The sequence below is a fragment of the Triturus cristatus genome, chromosome 8 (genome assembly GCF_964204655.1).
Source record: "Triturus cristatus chromosome 8, aTriCri1.1, whole genome shotgun sequence".
NCBI lineage: Eukaryota > Metazoa > Chordata > Amphibia > Caudata > Salamandridae > Triturus > Triturus cristatus.
Window position 1 is genome coordinate 876706569 of NC_140591.1, and position 16650 is coordinate 876723218.

Genomic DNA, 16650 nt, shown 5'->3' on the forward strand with positions numbered 1-16650 from the left:
GAGCGTGCGCCGTATCCAGTTTCATAGTCGGTCTAAAATACTTCAGGAGTCTGTCCTCCTTCTTATCCAGATCATATCTATTCAAATGCTTGATTGCTGGAACTTCAGGAAGTACCGTATCAAAATTTGAAAAGAAATACTCGAACTGTCTCCTGTCATAAAATAAACTGAGCAATAAACTACAAGAAATCCCATAGGTCAATGGGAGATGATGATACTTGATACCCTCATCCACTGAAGCAGGCAACTGCATACACACATAACAATCCTTCACATCCATCGCATCAACATACTCATACAGCAACCTTGCATACGCGTTAAGCTTGAAATCACCCTTTGACAAATCCATGTGAAGTCTGCGGACATCGCTCAACTCCGATATTTCCTGTTCTCTAATACTGACACCTCTCTGCCCTGGGGTAATAGGTGTGGGTGCTCCCTGAACCTTCCCCTCTTGCCTGTGAGCCACCATGTATGAACTTATCACTACCGCAAATATGGTGACTATCACAACTCCTATCAATGTGCCTATTATCAGCTTAGCCCTACGATGTGGGTTTACAGAATCTGCCATCTTCGGAATACGCTCAATGTCCAATACAGTCTCTGAAAGGATAAGTCTCTTTCTCATTAATGTCTTTTTCGTGAACTTAGGCAAACCTCCCTAACTTTTCTTCGTTCTACAACGGAAAAATCCCTAAATTTGTTCTTCTTCCGCTCGGATCTAGGTTATCTTCTTCTCTGCTTGCAACCTTTCTCAAATCAATCTAACATAAGTGCTGGTCCCAACAGCTCCAAGACTCCCTGCAATATTTCGAGCTTAAGAATGATCAGTTACTGTGGATCTGGCACAGTCGTGAACGTCGGGAACTCCAAATTGTCCAAGATCATACCTCGAATGACACTCAGGAATGGCGGACTCGGAATATGAATTGTCAGAATTCCTTCGATCTCCAATCCCGGAACCTTCAGCAACACTTCCACCCTCTGGAGCGGGACACTGTTGACCAATGTCATCGACCTCAACCTTCCCGTGCTCGGTAACCCTGGCATCAGTCACTTGATATGCCCACTCTGGTGAAGCGTACTTCCGACTTGGCACTCGAGTTCTCTTGGACCTTCTCACACCACCTTGAGGATTCTCCTCGTCTCCTGATTCTTCTTCTGGTTCCTCCGAAACTGGTGCAAGGTCTGTGTCCGGAGCCAACCTCAGGTTTACCCGGTTCTGTCTTGCGGGCCAAACCCTTTCTGCTTCGGTGGCACCTCCGGTCTTCTCCCCGATACCCTGTGCACTGACTTCCTCTTCTTCGCCCGAACTCGATTCTGTACTACCCACTGCACCTCTTGCTCTTTCGCCGGTTTCTGGGTCAGTACTTCTTTCACGCTCTTCCCCAACTCGATTCAGTGCACCATCAGCCGCTTCAGCAACCCTTACAGCTTGACTGGCCCTCTCAGGAGGCTCTGTCTGCTCACTGGGATCTTTGTTCTCGAGAGGGGCTGTATCTTCCAAGGGTGCTGGAACTCTACGGGTATGAGAAGCATGCACCCAGTTCGGTAAACCTCCACACTTGACGGCTGTGTTCGTGACAAGAATCACTTGGAACGGGCCGCGCCACCTAGCATCCAAACAACTCTTCCTCACGTGCTTTCGGACTAGGACCCAATCGCCTGGGTCCAAGTCGTGGCACCGGTCACTCGCAGCTGGAACCGTTGCTGTCTGCACCTGCTGAGACACAGAACGGACCACGTCAGCAAGGCCTTTACAATAGTCCAGGATCATATCATCAGTGATATTTATCAGAGCAGTAGCAGGTATTGCAGGCAAACGCATCGCTCTTCCCATGAGGATTTCATGGGGTGACAACCCAGTCCTTCTATCAGGCACACTTCAGAGGCTCATAAGGACCAAAGGTAATGCGTCAGGCCATTTCAGAGACGTAGACGAACACACTTTCGCCATCCGAGCCTTCAGAGTTCCATTCACCTGCTCCACTATCCCTGAAGCTTCTGGTCTATAGCTACAGTGTAACTTCTGATCTATATTCAAAGCAGCACAAAGCAACTTCATAACTTCGCTGTGGAAATGAGTTCCTCTGTCCGATTCAAAGGACGTCGGGAACCCGTACCTTGGAATGAGTTCTCTCAATAATAGTTTCGCTACTGTGAGTGTGTCGCATCTGCGTGTAGGGTACGCCTCCACCCACCTGGAAAAGACACATACTATCACTAATATGTACCTCAACCCATTACACTTCGGCATTTCGACAAAATCCAACTGCATCCTATTGAAAGGTCCCCCTGACCTCCCTATGTGGCTCAACGTCACAGCAGTTCTTTTTCCTACATTCATCTGTTGACAAGTGACACACCTCTGGCACACAGTTTCAGCCACTGCACGAAACTTCGGGTTGTACCAAGTCTGACGAAACACTCTCATCATGGCATCCCTACCAAGATGTACAGCACCATGTATCAACCTCGCCATGGGATTCAACAAACTTTCCGGCAACACTGCTCGTCCATCATTCGAAACCCATATATCCACATCTCCCTTCTCACATCCAGCTCGTATCCAGCTGTCACGTTCCTGATCCGAGACCCCTTCCTGAAGCTGTTTCAGTTCCTCCCATGAGTCGGCCATTGCTAGCATCTGACCGTACACCACCTCCTCCCCAGTTTCCTCGACGTGGGTCTCAGTGAAGTTGCATCCCTGTTCTGCACAAAATCGGGCTACTTCATCAGCGTAGTTATTTCCCAACGAGACGAAATCATTTCCCTTTGTGTGGGCAGCACATTTAACAACAGCAATTTCATCAGGACCTTGCAATGCCTTTAACAGTTTCCGTACATGTTCACCATTTCTTATAGGAGAACCTGAAGACGTCATAAACCCTCTCTGGGACCATAGCTGTCCGAAGTCATGAACCACACCAAACCCATACTGGCTGTCCGTGTAAATAGTTACACGGATCTTGTCGGCTGCCAAACAGGCACGAGTCAAGGCAATGAGCTCAGCCACCTGCGCGGAGTGTACTCCTTCTAAACAAGCGGCTTCAACCACACCCGTAATGGTGCATACAGCAAACGCTGCTCTCAATCGACCGACACTGTCTCTTAAACATGAACCGTCCACAAAGAAAATCTCATCTGACACTGGGAGCGGTTCATCGACAATGTCAGGTCTCGGTTTGGTGCATAGTTCTGTAACGTCGAGACAATCATGGTCCTCACAATCTTCATTATCATCTATAATTGGAACAGGTAACAATGTAGCAGGATTTAAAACAGCACACCTCTTCAATGTCACATTATCGGCTGCAAGGATAACTTGCTCATAACGAGTCAGCCTATTATTCGTGAGGTGCTGCGTTTTAGTCCTAGTCATCAATAGTTCAACAGAATGTGGCACATGTACAGTAAGAGGATGACCCATCACGATGCTCTCACATCTCTCGATGCTGACACCTGTTGCCGCAACGGATCTGAGACATCCGGGCAACGCAGAAGCTACTGGATCTAAAGTAGCCGAGAAATATGCAACTGGTCTACGGACACCTCCATGATTCTGGGTTAACACTGCTAATGCGCAACCTTCTCTTTCGCAGCAGAACAATGCAAATGCCTTGTTGTAATCCGGCATTCCCAACGCAGGAGCGCTACATAAGGCTTCTCTCAGCCTCAGAAATGATTTCAAACAGTCGTCGTCCCATGGTACCGGATCACTTACATCCTTTCGCGTCAACCGCTGTAAAGGCTTCGCTTCAAAGGAAAAGTTTGGGATCCACTGGCGGCAATAGCCCACCATTCCCAAAAACATTCTAACTTCCCTCTGTGTCGAGGGAACTGGCATTCTCAGAATCGCATCAATGCGATCTGGAGACACTTTCCTTTTACCCTTCTCAATTCTGTGCCCCAAATACTGTACCTCAGGTAAACAGTATTGCAGCTTGTTTGGAGACACCTTGTGACCATTCTCTCCCAGGAAATTCAACAACGCAATGGTATCGACCCTGCAAGCATCTTCTGTCTCTGACGCGACAAGCAGGTCGTCAATGTATTGCACCAAAACAGAGTTTTTCGGCAACACAAGACCTTCAAGATTCTTCTTTAAGAGCTGATTAAAAATTGACGGGCTCTCCGTATACCCCTGTGGGATACGACACCATGTTAATATCCGATTCTCTAGCCTAAATGCAAAAAGAAATCTACTTTCTTCATGTAGGGGAATCGAAAAGAATGCCTGACACAAGTCAATCACTGTGAACCATCCAGCTTCGCATGGGATCTGGAACAGTATCACAGATGGATTCGGTACCACTGGACAACATGGAACAACTATGTCGTTTATTTTCCGCAGGTCTTGCACTATCCTGAACTTCCCACTTGGTTTCTGCAATCCCATAATGGGTGAGTTACATGGACTGCCCATGATCTCCACCAGTATTCCCTGCCTAATCATAGACTCAATCACAGGTTTGATCCCTGCAATTGTTTCAGGCGACAGTTTATACTGAGGTGTTCTCGGGAATTCCGCGTTTGGCTTAACCTGTATCTTCACTGGTTCCACTCCCCTAACTAAGCCGATCTCCTCTCCGCTAAGATCCCACACATCGGTCGCAACTGACTCCCTCAAGTCCTGTGGAAGCTCCTCCACCGTCAGAGCCGGGTACACTTCCACGCACACCTGCTGATTTGCAACCTTAAAGGTCGCGTCGTCATCTCTTGTCTGTACCTCTACTCCCTTCGGGGTACAGTAGATTGTGCAATTGAGCTTACACAACAAGTCTCTTCCCAACAAACAAACAGGACTAGAATCGCACACCACAAACTGATGTCGATCCCTAAAGTTTCCTATCCTGACTGGAATCGGTTCCGTTAAGGGGCTCACTAGCCTCTTGTTCGCCACTCCAACCACTTGTATGCATTCCCCCGAAAGGGCTACCCCCGGAATTACTGCTGACCTTATAGTTGACCAGGTAGCCCCCGTATCTACCAAAAAGGTAGTAGGGTGTCCATCGAGTTCTGCTTCCACAAAGGGTCCTCTCTGATCTACCTCTAGAATAGCCCTAAGTAGGCAATCATCATCCTGACCTAAGCTTAGCTGCGCCAGCAAATCTGCATCCCTCTCCTCTCCTACTTCGAACATGGGCATCTGCAAATAAGTCCGAGCTCCCTGCTGTATGTTCTGCATCCGGGGTGGCTGGGGAACCTGCACCTGCGAGACGCCGGTCCCCCCTTGCATCATTCTCGGTACAGTCACCGTCTGTACCTGCTCCGCCCCAGGGACCTGACCCATTCCTCCCTCCATCTGCGGCTGATTATAGGGGTTCAAGGGACACTCGCGCCTCCAATGTCCCACCTGGTGACACTGGTGACAGGCAGTCGTCTTTTTCAAGATCGCTACATCTATGCCTGTCCTAGGGTCAACGGGCCTCGGCCTTCCCTGACCCTGCGCGTTCTGATTCCCTGTCTGATAGTTTCCCTGTCTCCGCCCCACCTGACCCCCATTCGGCGGCCCCTGAGCAGCTTGCATCTGAATGAGCAATAAGTTATCCTTCATCTTCTTGTGCTTGGACTCAATCTCATCCGTGCAGTACCTGGCGTACCGCAAGATCTCATCTACAGGTTTATTCTGCCAACAGATCAAATGCTGCTGTATCATAAGACTGACCTCGGGCTTCAAACCCAGCACGAACTTAGACACAAACTGTCCCATGTCCTTCGTTTCCAGCTCATCCAAACCACTGTACTGCTTAAAAGCCTTCAAAAGTCTCTCGTAGAATTCATGTACTGTCTCCTTTGGCTCCTGCACTGTCCTGTCTATCTTCACCCAATCGATGTCTTGGGGTGAAACCTTCGATTTCAACCAGGTAATTACCTTATCGTACAGCCTCATTACCACGGGCGACGGACCATTTGTAACTATGTTCCTATCAGGCTCATAGTCCGGCCAATCAACAGCAATTTTACATGCGTTCCACAGATCTCCCGGAACCACGATGTCGAATAAGGTGTTCAGATCTATCCACAACACCTTCGAAATCTTAACAAAACGCTCAACTTGCTTGTACCACTCTGCAGGCTTCTCCCTGAGCCGGGGAAAATCATTCGTAAATGATGCCAAATCCCCCCTGCTCCATGGTACATGCACATATCCTCCATTCGCCACCTCTCTCAAGGGAAGGATCTTCACCTCCTGCAAATCTCCTTCAGAGCTCCCTCCTTTCGCTCCTCTAGAATTCTTTTTCCTAGCCCATTTCTCTTGCCATTTGTCAAGCATCAGCCATATTCTCATAGCTATAATCAGTTCCCTAGTATGTGACCTTAGACCAACAACTCTTTTCTCTTCCAATTCCCGCTCGGTACAATGCATCCTATGGTTCCCTTGTAATGCTCTAGTCTTGGATAGATCCACCCCATATTCTCGAGCCAAACCCGCCAGTTTCTCATGTGCCACTCGTGCTTTCCGAGTCACATCTTTTGCTACAAAAAGCAATTCATCCGGAGTATATGCCACTACTCTCTCAAGAGGTAGATTCCCATATATTATTTCATCCGCCTCTGCTTTAAGTCTTACTACATCTATCATTCCTGCCTTCAAGGCTCCTTTCAACACCTGACAACTTGCTCCACGTCCCTCATCATACTCGCATTCCGGTTCCTGCTCTCTCCTTTCTTCTGGTAGTTCTATGGGAGCAGAATGGCTCGTAAAGGCAACTGGGGTTGTCCCCGCTTTGCCCATATTCCAGCTCATTTGCTTCTTTGGCGGTACCCACGACCCTGAATCTGATCTCGACTCCATCAGAGTCCTCGGCCTCACCGGTCTCTCGTCCTCTTCGCCCCTAAATGTATCCGACACCGCTGCTAATGGTGTACTCCATTGTACAGGGCTTGGAGGTCGGGCCGTTGCCCCTTCCAACTCACTTTCCCCGCTTTCTCTCCTCGTTCTTTCTGCCACTCTTTCTGACCTCTCTCTTTCCTCTGATTCCGGACTGTATATCGACACAATCGGTCCAATAGTGACCGGTACCCTCAAGGCATCCGGTAACCTCATCTCTCTTCCAATCCTTCCACTGGTCTCCGACTGACCCTGGGAACTCGCTGTTTCAAACGAAACCAACCCTTCCACTCGGGTCTCAGGCTGGATTGTTACCCTCCTAGAGTCTCCCCTCTCACCCCACCTATCATCCTCTTCATCTGGATTATAAGGGGGTGGTCTCTCGTCTAGCAATCTTCGCAATACATCATCATCAGAATCACTATCCTCTTTCTGTGCTTTCCCATTCCTTATCCCCGTCTCCTCCATTATCGCGGGATACAGTTTCGCTTCCTCAATTGTCTGCACTCTCCATCTTTTCTCCGCTGCGTCCCACTTGGCATCCTGAAATGCCCTAATCGACTTCCTCATTCTCTCCTGACCTGACTTCTTCCCTTTTCCTTTTCATGCGCTGCTCTAATCCACGCATGTAATGCTTCAAACTGTGCTGGTCTTGGCAAGGGTTTTAAGGACCCCATCACCGTCTTCAGTTGGTACAGCACTGCTAGCCTAAATGAGCCATACCTCGGGAAAGCTAGTTCCCCTTCGCCTTGTGTAACCTTGTGCCAATTCTCGATCCAAACTATAGTATGTAACCCCACATTCTGTGCCATGTAATGTGCCGGGGTATCCTCGGGAGGGGCTTCTTCTCCCCCACGAACAACCACATGCTTATCGCCTCTACACAACTCTCGCAAAGCCCTAAGGCACTTCATAATGAGCAAATTCGATCTCGCGCTCTATTTACTTCTTGTTCTCGAATCCTCCAATAACAGCGCGACACCCTCTGACGTCACCTTCCTTCGTTCGCAGCAGTTCCCTTCTCCAAAACTCGTTTCACGCTTACTCACGTCCCATTCATACACTGAAATAACCAATTAAGTTATTTCTCTGGCTGTCCGTCCACAGCCTCTGACTGTTCGTCCACAGTCTCTCGACCTTGTTGACCTCGATTGGCGCCCGTCTGCCCCCGTCCGGCCAGACAACTCGCCTCTGATAGGTTACTAACACTCCGATCTGCACACCACAACCCACGACCAGCGTTAAGTTGCCATACACACACGCATTCGCTCCCCCTATCTCGGTCCAGGTGATCGATGGTACCTCACGATCTCCTTTGGGTGGTCAACAAAATCTATCTCAGGTGTCTTCTACACCACAATTCCCGGGCTGCGCGCGCTCACAGCCTGATCTCGCAATCACACGACATACACAACAACTCCGCAAGACATCACACAACAAATCAACACCGCAATCTACAACATCTCATTATGTTCATACTCACTCCTGGAACTGCTGCTTTCTGCCGCGCTGCTACTCGTCGTCGATGCTCATCTGCTGCCGTCTGCTGCTCGCCATCTGATGATTCAGCATCACTTATCGTCTCTTGGGCCTCAAGGGTCACTTATCCTTATCTAATCTTCCCTCGCTATCAGTAAGAAACCATCCTCGTTTGCTACCAACTGCTCCGGCCCATTTGAGTATCTCGCAATTATCTACTGGAACCCACTCTGGTCAGATGGACCTTTTTACTTGCCCAATAGCGTGGAGGGAAAAACACACAATTATCAAAATTACTGTCCGCAATTTGCCATAATCAAGGACTCGAGACTTAATCGCTTGGCTCTCTGGTTTTTATTATCAGCATGAAGATTTGCAGATACAAAGTCCTCAATACGAGGCACAACAAGTACATAGGCACTAACACAAAAGCTACTCTACGGAGAATCCGCATACGGCTAAAAATAACTAAAAGTACAATCTCTAAAATCATGAGGTAGAACACCACCAAGCAAATGTCGATACTAGGGACACTGAACCATACCATCTCTGTCCCTACTCTGCACTAGATGACATCCCTACTTAGCAATCCCTTGAGACCCTCATCGAATAAAGGTGTCAGAGTGAAACTTCATAAGAAGTCTTCACTTAGAGAGCTTGGTCTAAGTTGCCCCCTCTATCTCTTCGCCTAGCCTTCCTCTGCTCTGGGCTGCTCTGATCTGCCTCCACCCTCGGGGCGCTGTCCCTAATACAGAACCCCAAATCCCAGAACACGCCCTTTGCGCCTCCTCTTCTGCGGGGTCGTCTTTCAGTAAATTTCCACAGAGCGCTGTCCAGTTCCATCGTCCATCGCTTGGCCTTGAGTCCCAGACGCCATCCGCACTAGGAGTTACGATTGGCACATTCCAATACACTCCCATGTCTGGCTTTTACTACATAAGTCAATTTGTTAACAAAGAGCTTCTCTACTAACGAGCAACTGTCCTTGCACCTGGGGTGAGATCATGCAAAGCAGACATTCTTCACATCTTTTAAGTTGCAATTTACTACAGCCTAAAACCTCTACTGGAATAAATCCTTTTTGGCCTATTGCCCTTGGCTAACATAAGAAAATACCAGGCCTTTCGCCTCAACGATATATGCGAATTCTGGCCACTACTTCGGTTACACAAGCAGGTTTCAATCACAGTATTGACATTTACGTCTTTCTTTCATGTGTGGTCAAACTAAACAAACTACAGACACGAAGTCTAGGGTGCACATTTCTAACACCACATTGCGTTTCACATAAACTAAACTCTATACATTTCTCCAAAACGTTTACAATGGGCTTGTACATAGCTAGCACTTCTATTAAAATCGATATAGGTTATACAATTCGTAATACATTGCACATAAAATACCTGAGCACACATTTGATTATATGCGGGTGCCAACTAACGGTGAATATAACGCACCCCTACAATTTTCAAACTTTTAAGCGCTACATCACCTCCTATGTTGTGACCTGATACGTTACGTTTCTACAGCTCGATACTATGGGTCCCGCCTCCTATGTTGTGACCTGATACGTTACGTTTCTACAATGGAGACGTATCCGGTAGTGAAGCTCACGCTCTAGTTTTATTTTTGAGTAGAGGATCAGCCACTCACACCGATTGGTTCCGGACCTATATTTATATTTCCCGCCTGCTCTTGCTGTGTCTCCCGAATCGGCGTAGACGAAGTGTAGGATTCAATGTGTCCTGTATTGAGGAAACATGTGAGTACTATGTTCAACTCTGGACACCATCTGCTATCAGGGTAGACGGTTACGGTAACTCTACCCCGGGTAGTTTTTGCAGTGAATGGGCTCACAGAATATGTGTGTAAATGTTTTGATATTTTTTGATATGTGGGATGTAGGCGCTTGCTCTGACCCGGGAACTGTAAGCCCACCCAAACCCCTCCTTCTTTTTCCTTTATTTTTCCTTCAAGTTTCCTTGTATCAAATTTATACGCGATTACTGTTATTACTTACATGATGTCTAAGGCCATCTACTAGTAATGGTCGTAGAGCCTGTCGGATTAAACATTAAGAACGATTGACTTTATTGAGCGATCCCTATTAACGGGGATGTCGTTTGTGAGCCCTTCGGACTGGATTTAACATATTAATATACCGACACCTCAGGTCGATATTTTAGCTTGGAATAGATGTTACATAGTTCCTGACCTTTAATACTTCTCGGTTGTTCATGCCATCCACAACTTTTTGTAATACAGACGCTGTTGTCATGCTTTCTATATCACAACAGAACACTGAACTACTCAGTGTTATAGTCCAGCCCTGATTCGTTGGAGCCACTACGGGGTGAGTTGAATAATAAGCTGTGTCAATTTGACCACTGAATGTTTTCAAACTTTTTGACACCATTATGTGTTTCTTCGATGTGGTGTGTTGCTGTTAATAATAGAACAACCTCTTGTTTGTGTTTTCTGCAGTGCTTTGTGTTCCTTTACTTTTCTTTTTCAATCACCATTAAGCACATGTGCAAGACTTTTAGCACTTTTTTAGAACCACTGAACTTTATTGTACCACGAGTGCTGCATGACACCACTTCTTGTGTTCGCAGTACATGAGGCTTACCACCAATAACCTGTTGGAAATATGTTTTTTATTTTTGTGCCTGTTCTTTGTTTTCTCTTTACAGGTGCATTTGAAAAAAAAAAATTCAACATAAGTAACCACTTATTAGGGTGCTGTAAAAGTGGTAAGTGCTGTAGTAGCTGCTATCACTACCAGTAAGTGTGTGAACTCCAATTTTGGTCCTGATGAATTGCGGTTAACCTAACCGGGGCAAGAAACATGTTGACCATTGTAGCGTAAACCTGACAACTTTACTGCAGGGATGCGCACTTTTTTGTTTTAGTCAAGAGTGGGACCTTCTTTATTAAACTCTTGTTATTTTGGGCCACCACTACTTGTTTTAAAATTCCACTAGTGCACACTACACTTAGGGCCCTCCCCCGCACTACACCAACCGGCATATAAGGAATAAAGATCTCCATCAAAAGGCACCGCTAAGGACGCCGATCGGGGATTGCAGCGACGCCCCGATTTGGAGCAGACCTGATGATGAAGCATGACATCTAGATTGCTGGATGTGTGAGGGTCTTTTTCCTGAAGGAGGAAATTCCTCCTGACTCCACTGACTAACATATTACTATAGGCCTCTTTCTTGTCACATCCTTTAGGAACAGCATACATCTTTATACCTATATAGCGATAAGAGACCATTCGGAAACATGGACTTTTTGATGTGTATTTTGCTCTAATTTGAGGAGGAAGGTCAAGGTACATTGCATCTCTCCCTTTTATTGTAAGAGAAGAGGCAATATGAACTCATCATCATCAAACCAGCTTTGGAATATGTATTACTTCTATCTGTAGAAAACAAGAACAAATTAATAAAATAACAAAAGTTTATATGCAAATTTATATTTTGAAGCCACATCCCCTCATATTTCTGCAGGACATTTGAAGCAGTTGCTTCTGACATCTAGTAATGTCTTTAGGCACTGCAGCCTTGTGAAGACTTCAGGCAGTGAGATCTACTCAAGAGGGCATCGGAGAGCCATTTGAAATACTGCAGCTTTGCGAAAAGACTTTTAGGCTCTTGCATATAATTCTAGAGGGACATATAGTAATGATCTGAGGAAGTGCTGGATTGTGAATGTCCAGCAAGCTGTTGGATTTGAGTGGAAAGGGACAGCTAGTAACATACTGAGGTACTGCAGTCTTGTTAAAGACATTTTTAAAGCAGTTGTTTTCAGTTCATTTGAACTCAAGAGGACCTCTAGTGAGGACTTGAGGTACTGCTGGTTTGTGAAAAACTTCAAGCTATTGTTTCTGACTAGAGTGGGACATCTAATAAGGACTGGATAAGGACTGGAAATCCTGCAATTCTGCGAAATGCTAGACCAATTGGCAGTACATATCATATTCATGTTGAAATACTAAGCAATGAAAACCACGACAACACAACAATGGCTGAAAGGAGGTACAGTATTTCGTAGATGGTTTACCTCTTTCAAAAGAACATCAAGTGTCTTTTCACAGTTCATGATAACTGGTTTACTCAAAGTCAGGTCTTCTGCACAAAACACAGTTGCTCTCGGAAGGCCCGCTGAAAAAAAAACATTTCAGTTAATTCCCACATATCTGATTATAACAAACGTTCATGAAAACATCTCTTCTGCATAATAATGTCATAATCGTTCAAATGGTAAAATAGCTCATTGGGATGTTGCAAAAAGTAAATAATTTTGGGAATAAAGATCACTTCAACAGACTGCGTGAAGCATATTGCTGCTGTTTGTCCTGGCGTACATTTACAGTCATTCATCCCATAAACAAAAGGCTTAGATGTACTTAGAGCAGACTGTACCTCACTTTGATCTCAAATCATTATGATTTGGCTACCTACACAGCAAAATACCAAAATTATCAAGAAATATCAACATGTTTTGTCAGACGTTTACAAGGTAACTTAATGGCATTTGCACTATTCACGGTATTACTGCAACCTTCAGAAAGAGCAGGTGAAAAGGTCATTACCATTACGGCCACTGTCTGTTGTAAGTTATGTCCATTTATTGATCAGTCCAGATTCATAAGTCATTGATTGACATTCAGTCATGATATCTGATGACACAGTTTGTGCACAGAAGAGCCCCCCTACGGGCACCCATGCTTTGAGGCTGTTATAGAGATTTTAAAATAAACTGGTTTTAATTATATGTGCAGAATTAATGTGCAAGCTTCATTAAAAAGAATGGACTCAGAATGCACAACACTGTAAGCTGGTCTATTTAAGCATACTAGGCTTCAAAATGACTAAAGCAATGCTGCTTGAAAAACAAGATTGAATAGAAAATGCTGAATACATATAAAAAGTTTGATTCTTGACCACTCCATGAACCTGTCTGTCTTTTTTATCATTAAGTTACTTATTTAGTTTCAAGTATTCTCGCAGAATGTTTCTACTTATACAAAGACCACTGTTTACATATAAAAAAGATTTGTCGATCAATGGGATAGTGAAGACTTTATTCTATGAAATGCAGAGTTTAAAACGTGAATTTGACTTTTGAACCTACTTGTTTTCCCCCTTAATTGTGATACTGCAAAAATACTCTTTTTCATTAATACAGATGTTCGACTTTTACATAGTTTACTGTGTAGGAAATTGAGATTAGAAGTTTAAGGGTTTAGTGCATGTGTGTGAAAATAAGCCTGAATGAGGCAAACTCCACGTGAGTACATACTTGATATAAATTAGATCCAAACATAACATTGCTGTCTGAGGACTATTGTATTTGTGTGAGAAGATGAGGAGTGATCCTGCCCCCAAGAGACCATTGAATAATGATTGGCTGACGGAGTCAAAAAGAGCACCATATTGTAAAAGCTTTGTGAAAAGTGATGTCCATAATAGAGTGTACTCCTAGACTAGGTGACAACATGTTTTTTTCCATTTTACCCAGACCCAGACTTTGTCACATTGCTTTGACACTCTATTGAGTTTCCTGAACCTCTCTTTACAGAAAGTTCTCTGCTTTGATTTTTTGATCTTATTGTGCTGATTTAAATGCTATGGTTTCATGCTTTTCTCACTCTCTCTCGTACTAGAACTCTTTATGGGTTCTAACAAACTCCAAATTTCTGAACACACACAAAAAGAAAGCGGAAAATCAAATACACCTCAGTCCTCTCTGGAAAATCTTCAGTGGTTTTAAAATTGCCCTCACCTCTAAAATGTGCCATGCTGCATTATATGGCCTGTTTCAACACTCTGGTGCAGACCAACGCTAAGAGTAGAGCAAAAAAACATTATTTTATCAATGCAAAATAGCCCTTCAAAAATGGAATGCTCCAAACACAAAAATCTTAAAACTACCTAATGGTGTACCCACCTTATTTTATTCTGGGCCTCTATCAGTTAAAACATTGACAGTTGGGGTATACTTAGACAATTAGTACCCTGCACTCCTAAATACTTTATTCACCCACATGTTTCGGCCTTCCGGCCACCCCTAAGTGTCAACTGCCTTCGTCAGGATGAAGATCCCTGTTCTTACTCCCCGTACTACACCCTTCCCTACTCAATGCTAAGTGGAGCTAGGGGATCCAACAATGGCCATACTTGCCAATTCCGGACACACTCTCAGGAACTACTTGTGAAGAAAAATCTTAAAATCATTACCACACCACTTGAGGGTAGGCAGCTGGTGCTTTCCACATTGCAATTCATACATATAATACACTGATCCAGTGATTTATCTTGCAAACCCACTGGGTGCAATAACAAGGTGGAGGACACATATGAACACACACAAAAACAAACCCAAAACATCTCCATTAAAACCATCTCTGGACTCCTTACCCAAGTTTCACTAAGATTCTTCTAAAATCGGGGCAGGAATGGGAGCGTCGCCCTGTAGTCACACACTGCACGGGGAAAAGAGAAGATCACCAAAATATGTGGTCCCTGTTTGTTATCAACCAATGTTGACTTCCCTGTTACTGGAGCTATTAGAGCTATCCCCTCCCTTATGAGTTTCACATCTCTTCTTCCATTATGCCCCCAACCTTCATTGTGTTGAATTAGTAATCAGTATGTTCCTATAGTATCACCCGGTGCTGCCATGGTTTATCTCATGTGCCCAGTGTGTGTCGCATTACTGCACCACTATCAAGATACTTTGTACCCACTCTAGGACTTCTCATATGCCCCCAACCTCGATCATGTGGAACTAATGATCTGTCTAACCACGGTACCATACTGTCCAGTGGTGGATTCTTTAATGCACACTGTGCATTTCTGGGAACCCCCATTTCTCTCTCCTTTCAAATCTCTGGCATTTTGGTGAAAATTTCACATGTCCGTGCCTAAATGGTGAGACACTGTTGCCCTGCTCTCTTACACATCACAGCTCTGATTAACGGAGTCATTCCTCAATAACCTGTTCCATAACCTGGGAGTGGGTCAGGGTACAATGCTACGCTATGCGGGATCATGTTTCCCCTTCCACCCTATGTGACTTACTTCATTAAGGGTCCGACATTGCCCTTCATACCATTTGCTTCCCTCCGATGTACGATAGCATACTGTTGGGCTGCTATTTTGTAGCCACCTTAATGGAAGTCATGAATCATGTGACCTTCCACCTGAGAATGAGAACTCTCTCTCGGACTAGCACTCTTTACTGTTTCTGACTCACTCTTAATTTCCCCCGTTTCTTAGAAAAGGGATTTTTTCCTTCATGGTATGCACTTTATTACAATTATTACATGATTTGCTTAATCAATATTGATTTTATATTACTCTCTTATATTGACTATTCAGATTAATCAGAAATTAATTTCCTATTTGCTATAAAGATGGTATACTAAAAGTTTTGATTATTACAACCCTTCAAACATATACCAATTCTCTTTATTGACTAAAAATTAGAATAGTTATTGTGATTATTATTTGAAGTAATGTTTAAGGGCCAGATGTACGACCCTTTTTGGCACTCGCAAGTGGGAGATCAGCCCGTTCGCAACCCCAAAAAAGGATAATGGAATGTACAAACGCTATTAGAAAGGGGCGTCCCTTCCTAATAGTGAGACTCACTGCCATGTACTATTGTTTGTCGCAAAACACTTGCAGTTTACCACCTACTTGAAGTAGGTGGTAAACTACTCACAAACGGGAAGGGGTACCCAGGGGACCCCTTCCCCTTTGTGAGTAGGTGAGAAAATATTTTTAAAGAGAAGGCAGTGGTCCCAGGGACCACTGCCTGCCCTTAACAAATGAAACTGAAAAGTTTCCTTTTCCTTTAAGGAAAACAGGCTGCATTTAAAAACAAGCATTGGCATTGCCAATAGGTCTCGCCTTTGGGACCTCATAAGTATTTAGTTATGCAGCACAATATCATTGGTACAACAGCATCAACTGTTGCATGGCTAAACACTTATAAGGTCCCAAAGGCAAAACCTATTGGCTATGCCAATGCTTGTTTTGTTATGGGGAGGCATAAATAACAGGAGGCGAAGGTCAGTCAGTCAGTTAGTGAGAGAGAGTCAGTCAGTTAGTGAGAGAGAGTCAGTCAGTCAGTGAGAGAGAGTCAGTCAGTCAGTGAGAGAGTAAGAGTCAGTGAGAGAGTGAGAGTCAGTGAGAGAGTGAGAGTCAGTGAGAGAGTGAGAGTCAGTGAGAGAGTGAGAGTCAGTGAGAGAGTGAGTCAGTCAGTGAGTCAGTCAGTGAGAGAGTGAGTCAGTCAGTGAGAGAGTGAGTCAGTCAGTG

General features: G+C 44.9%; 1 protein-coding gene across 5 annotated transcripts in view; it reads right to left on the minus strand.

Moving 5' to 3' along the window:
- The window catches only part of ADGRG7 (adhesion G protein-coupled receptor G7), a 1782456-nt gene that overhangs the window by 1156445 nt on the left and 609361 nt on the right, over positions 1–16650 (minus strand). For all 5 annotated transcript variants that reach the window (XM_085622407.1, XM_085622408.1, XM_085622405.1 and 2 more), the window contains one exon: positions 12386–12486. In XM_085622407.1, coding sequence (XP_085478533.1) covers positions 12386–12486 — 101 coding nt within the window. The remainder of the gene's footprint in view (positions 1–12385; positions 12487–16650) is intronic.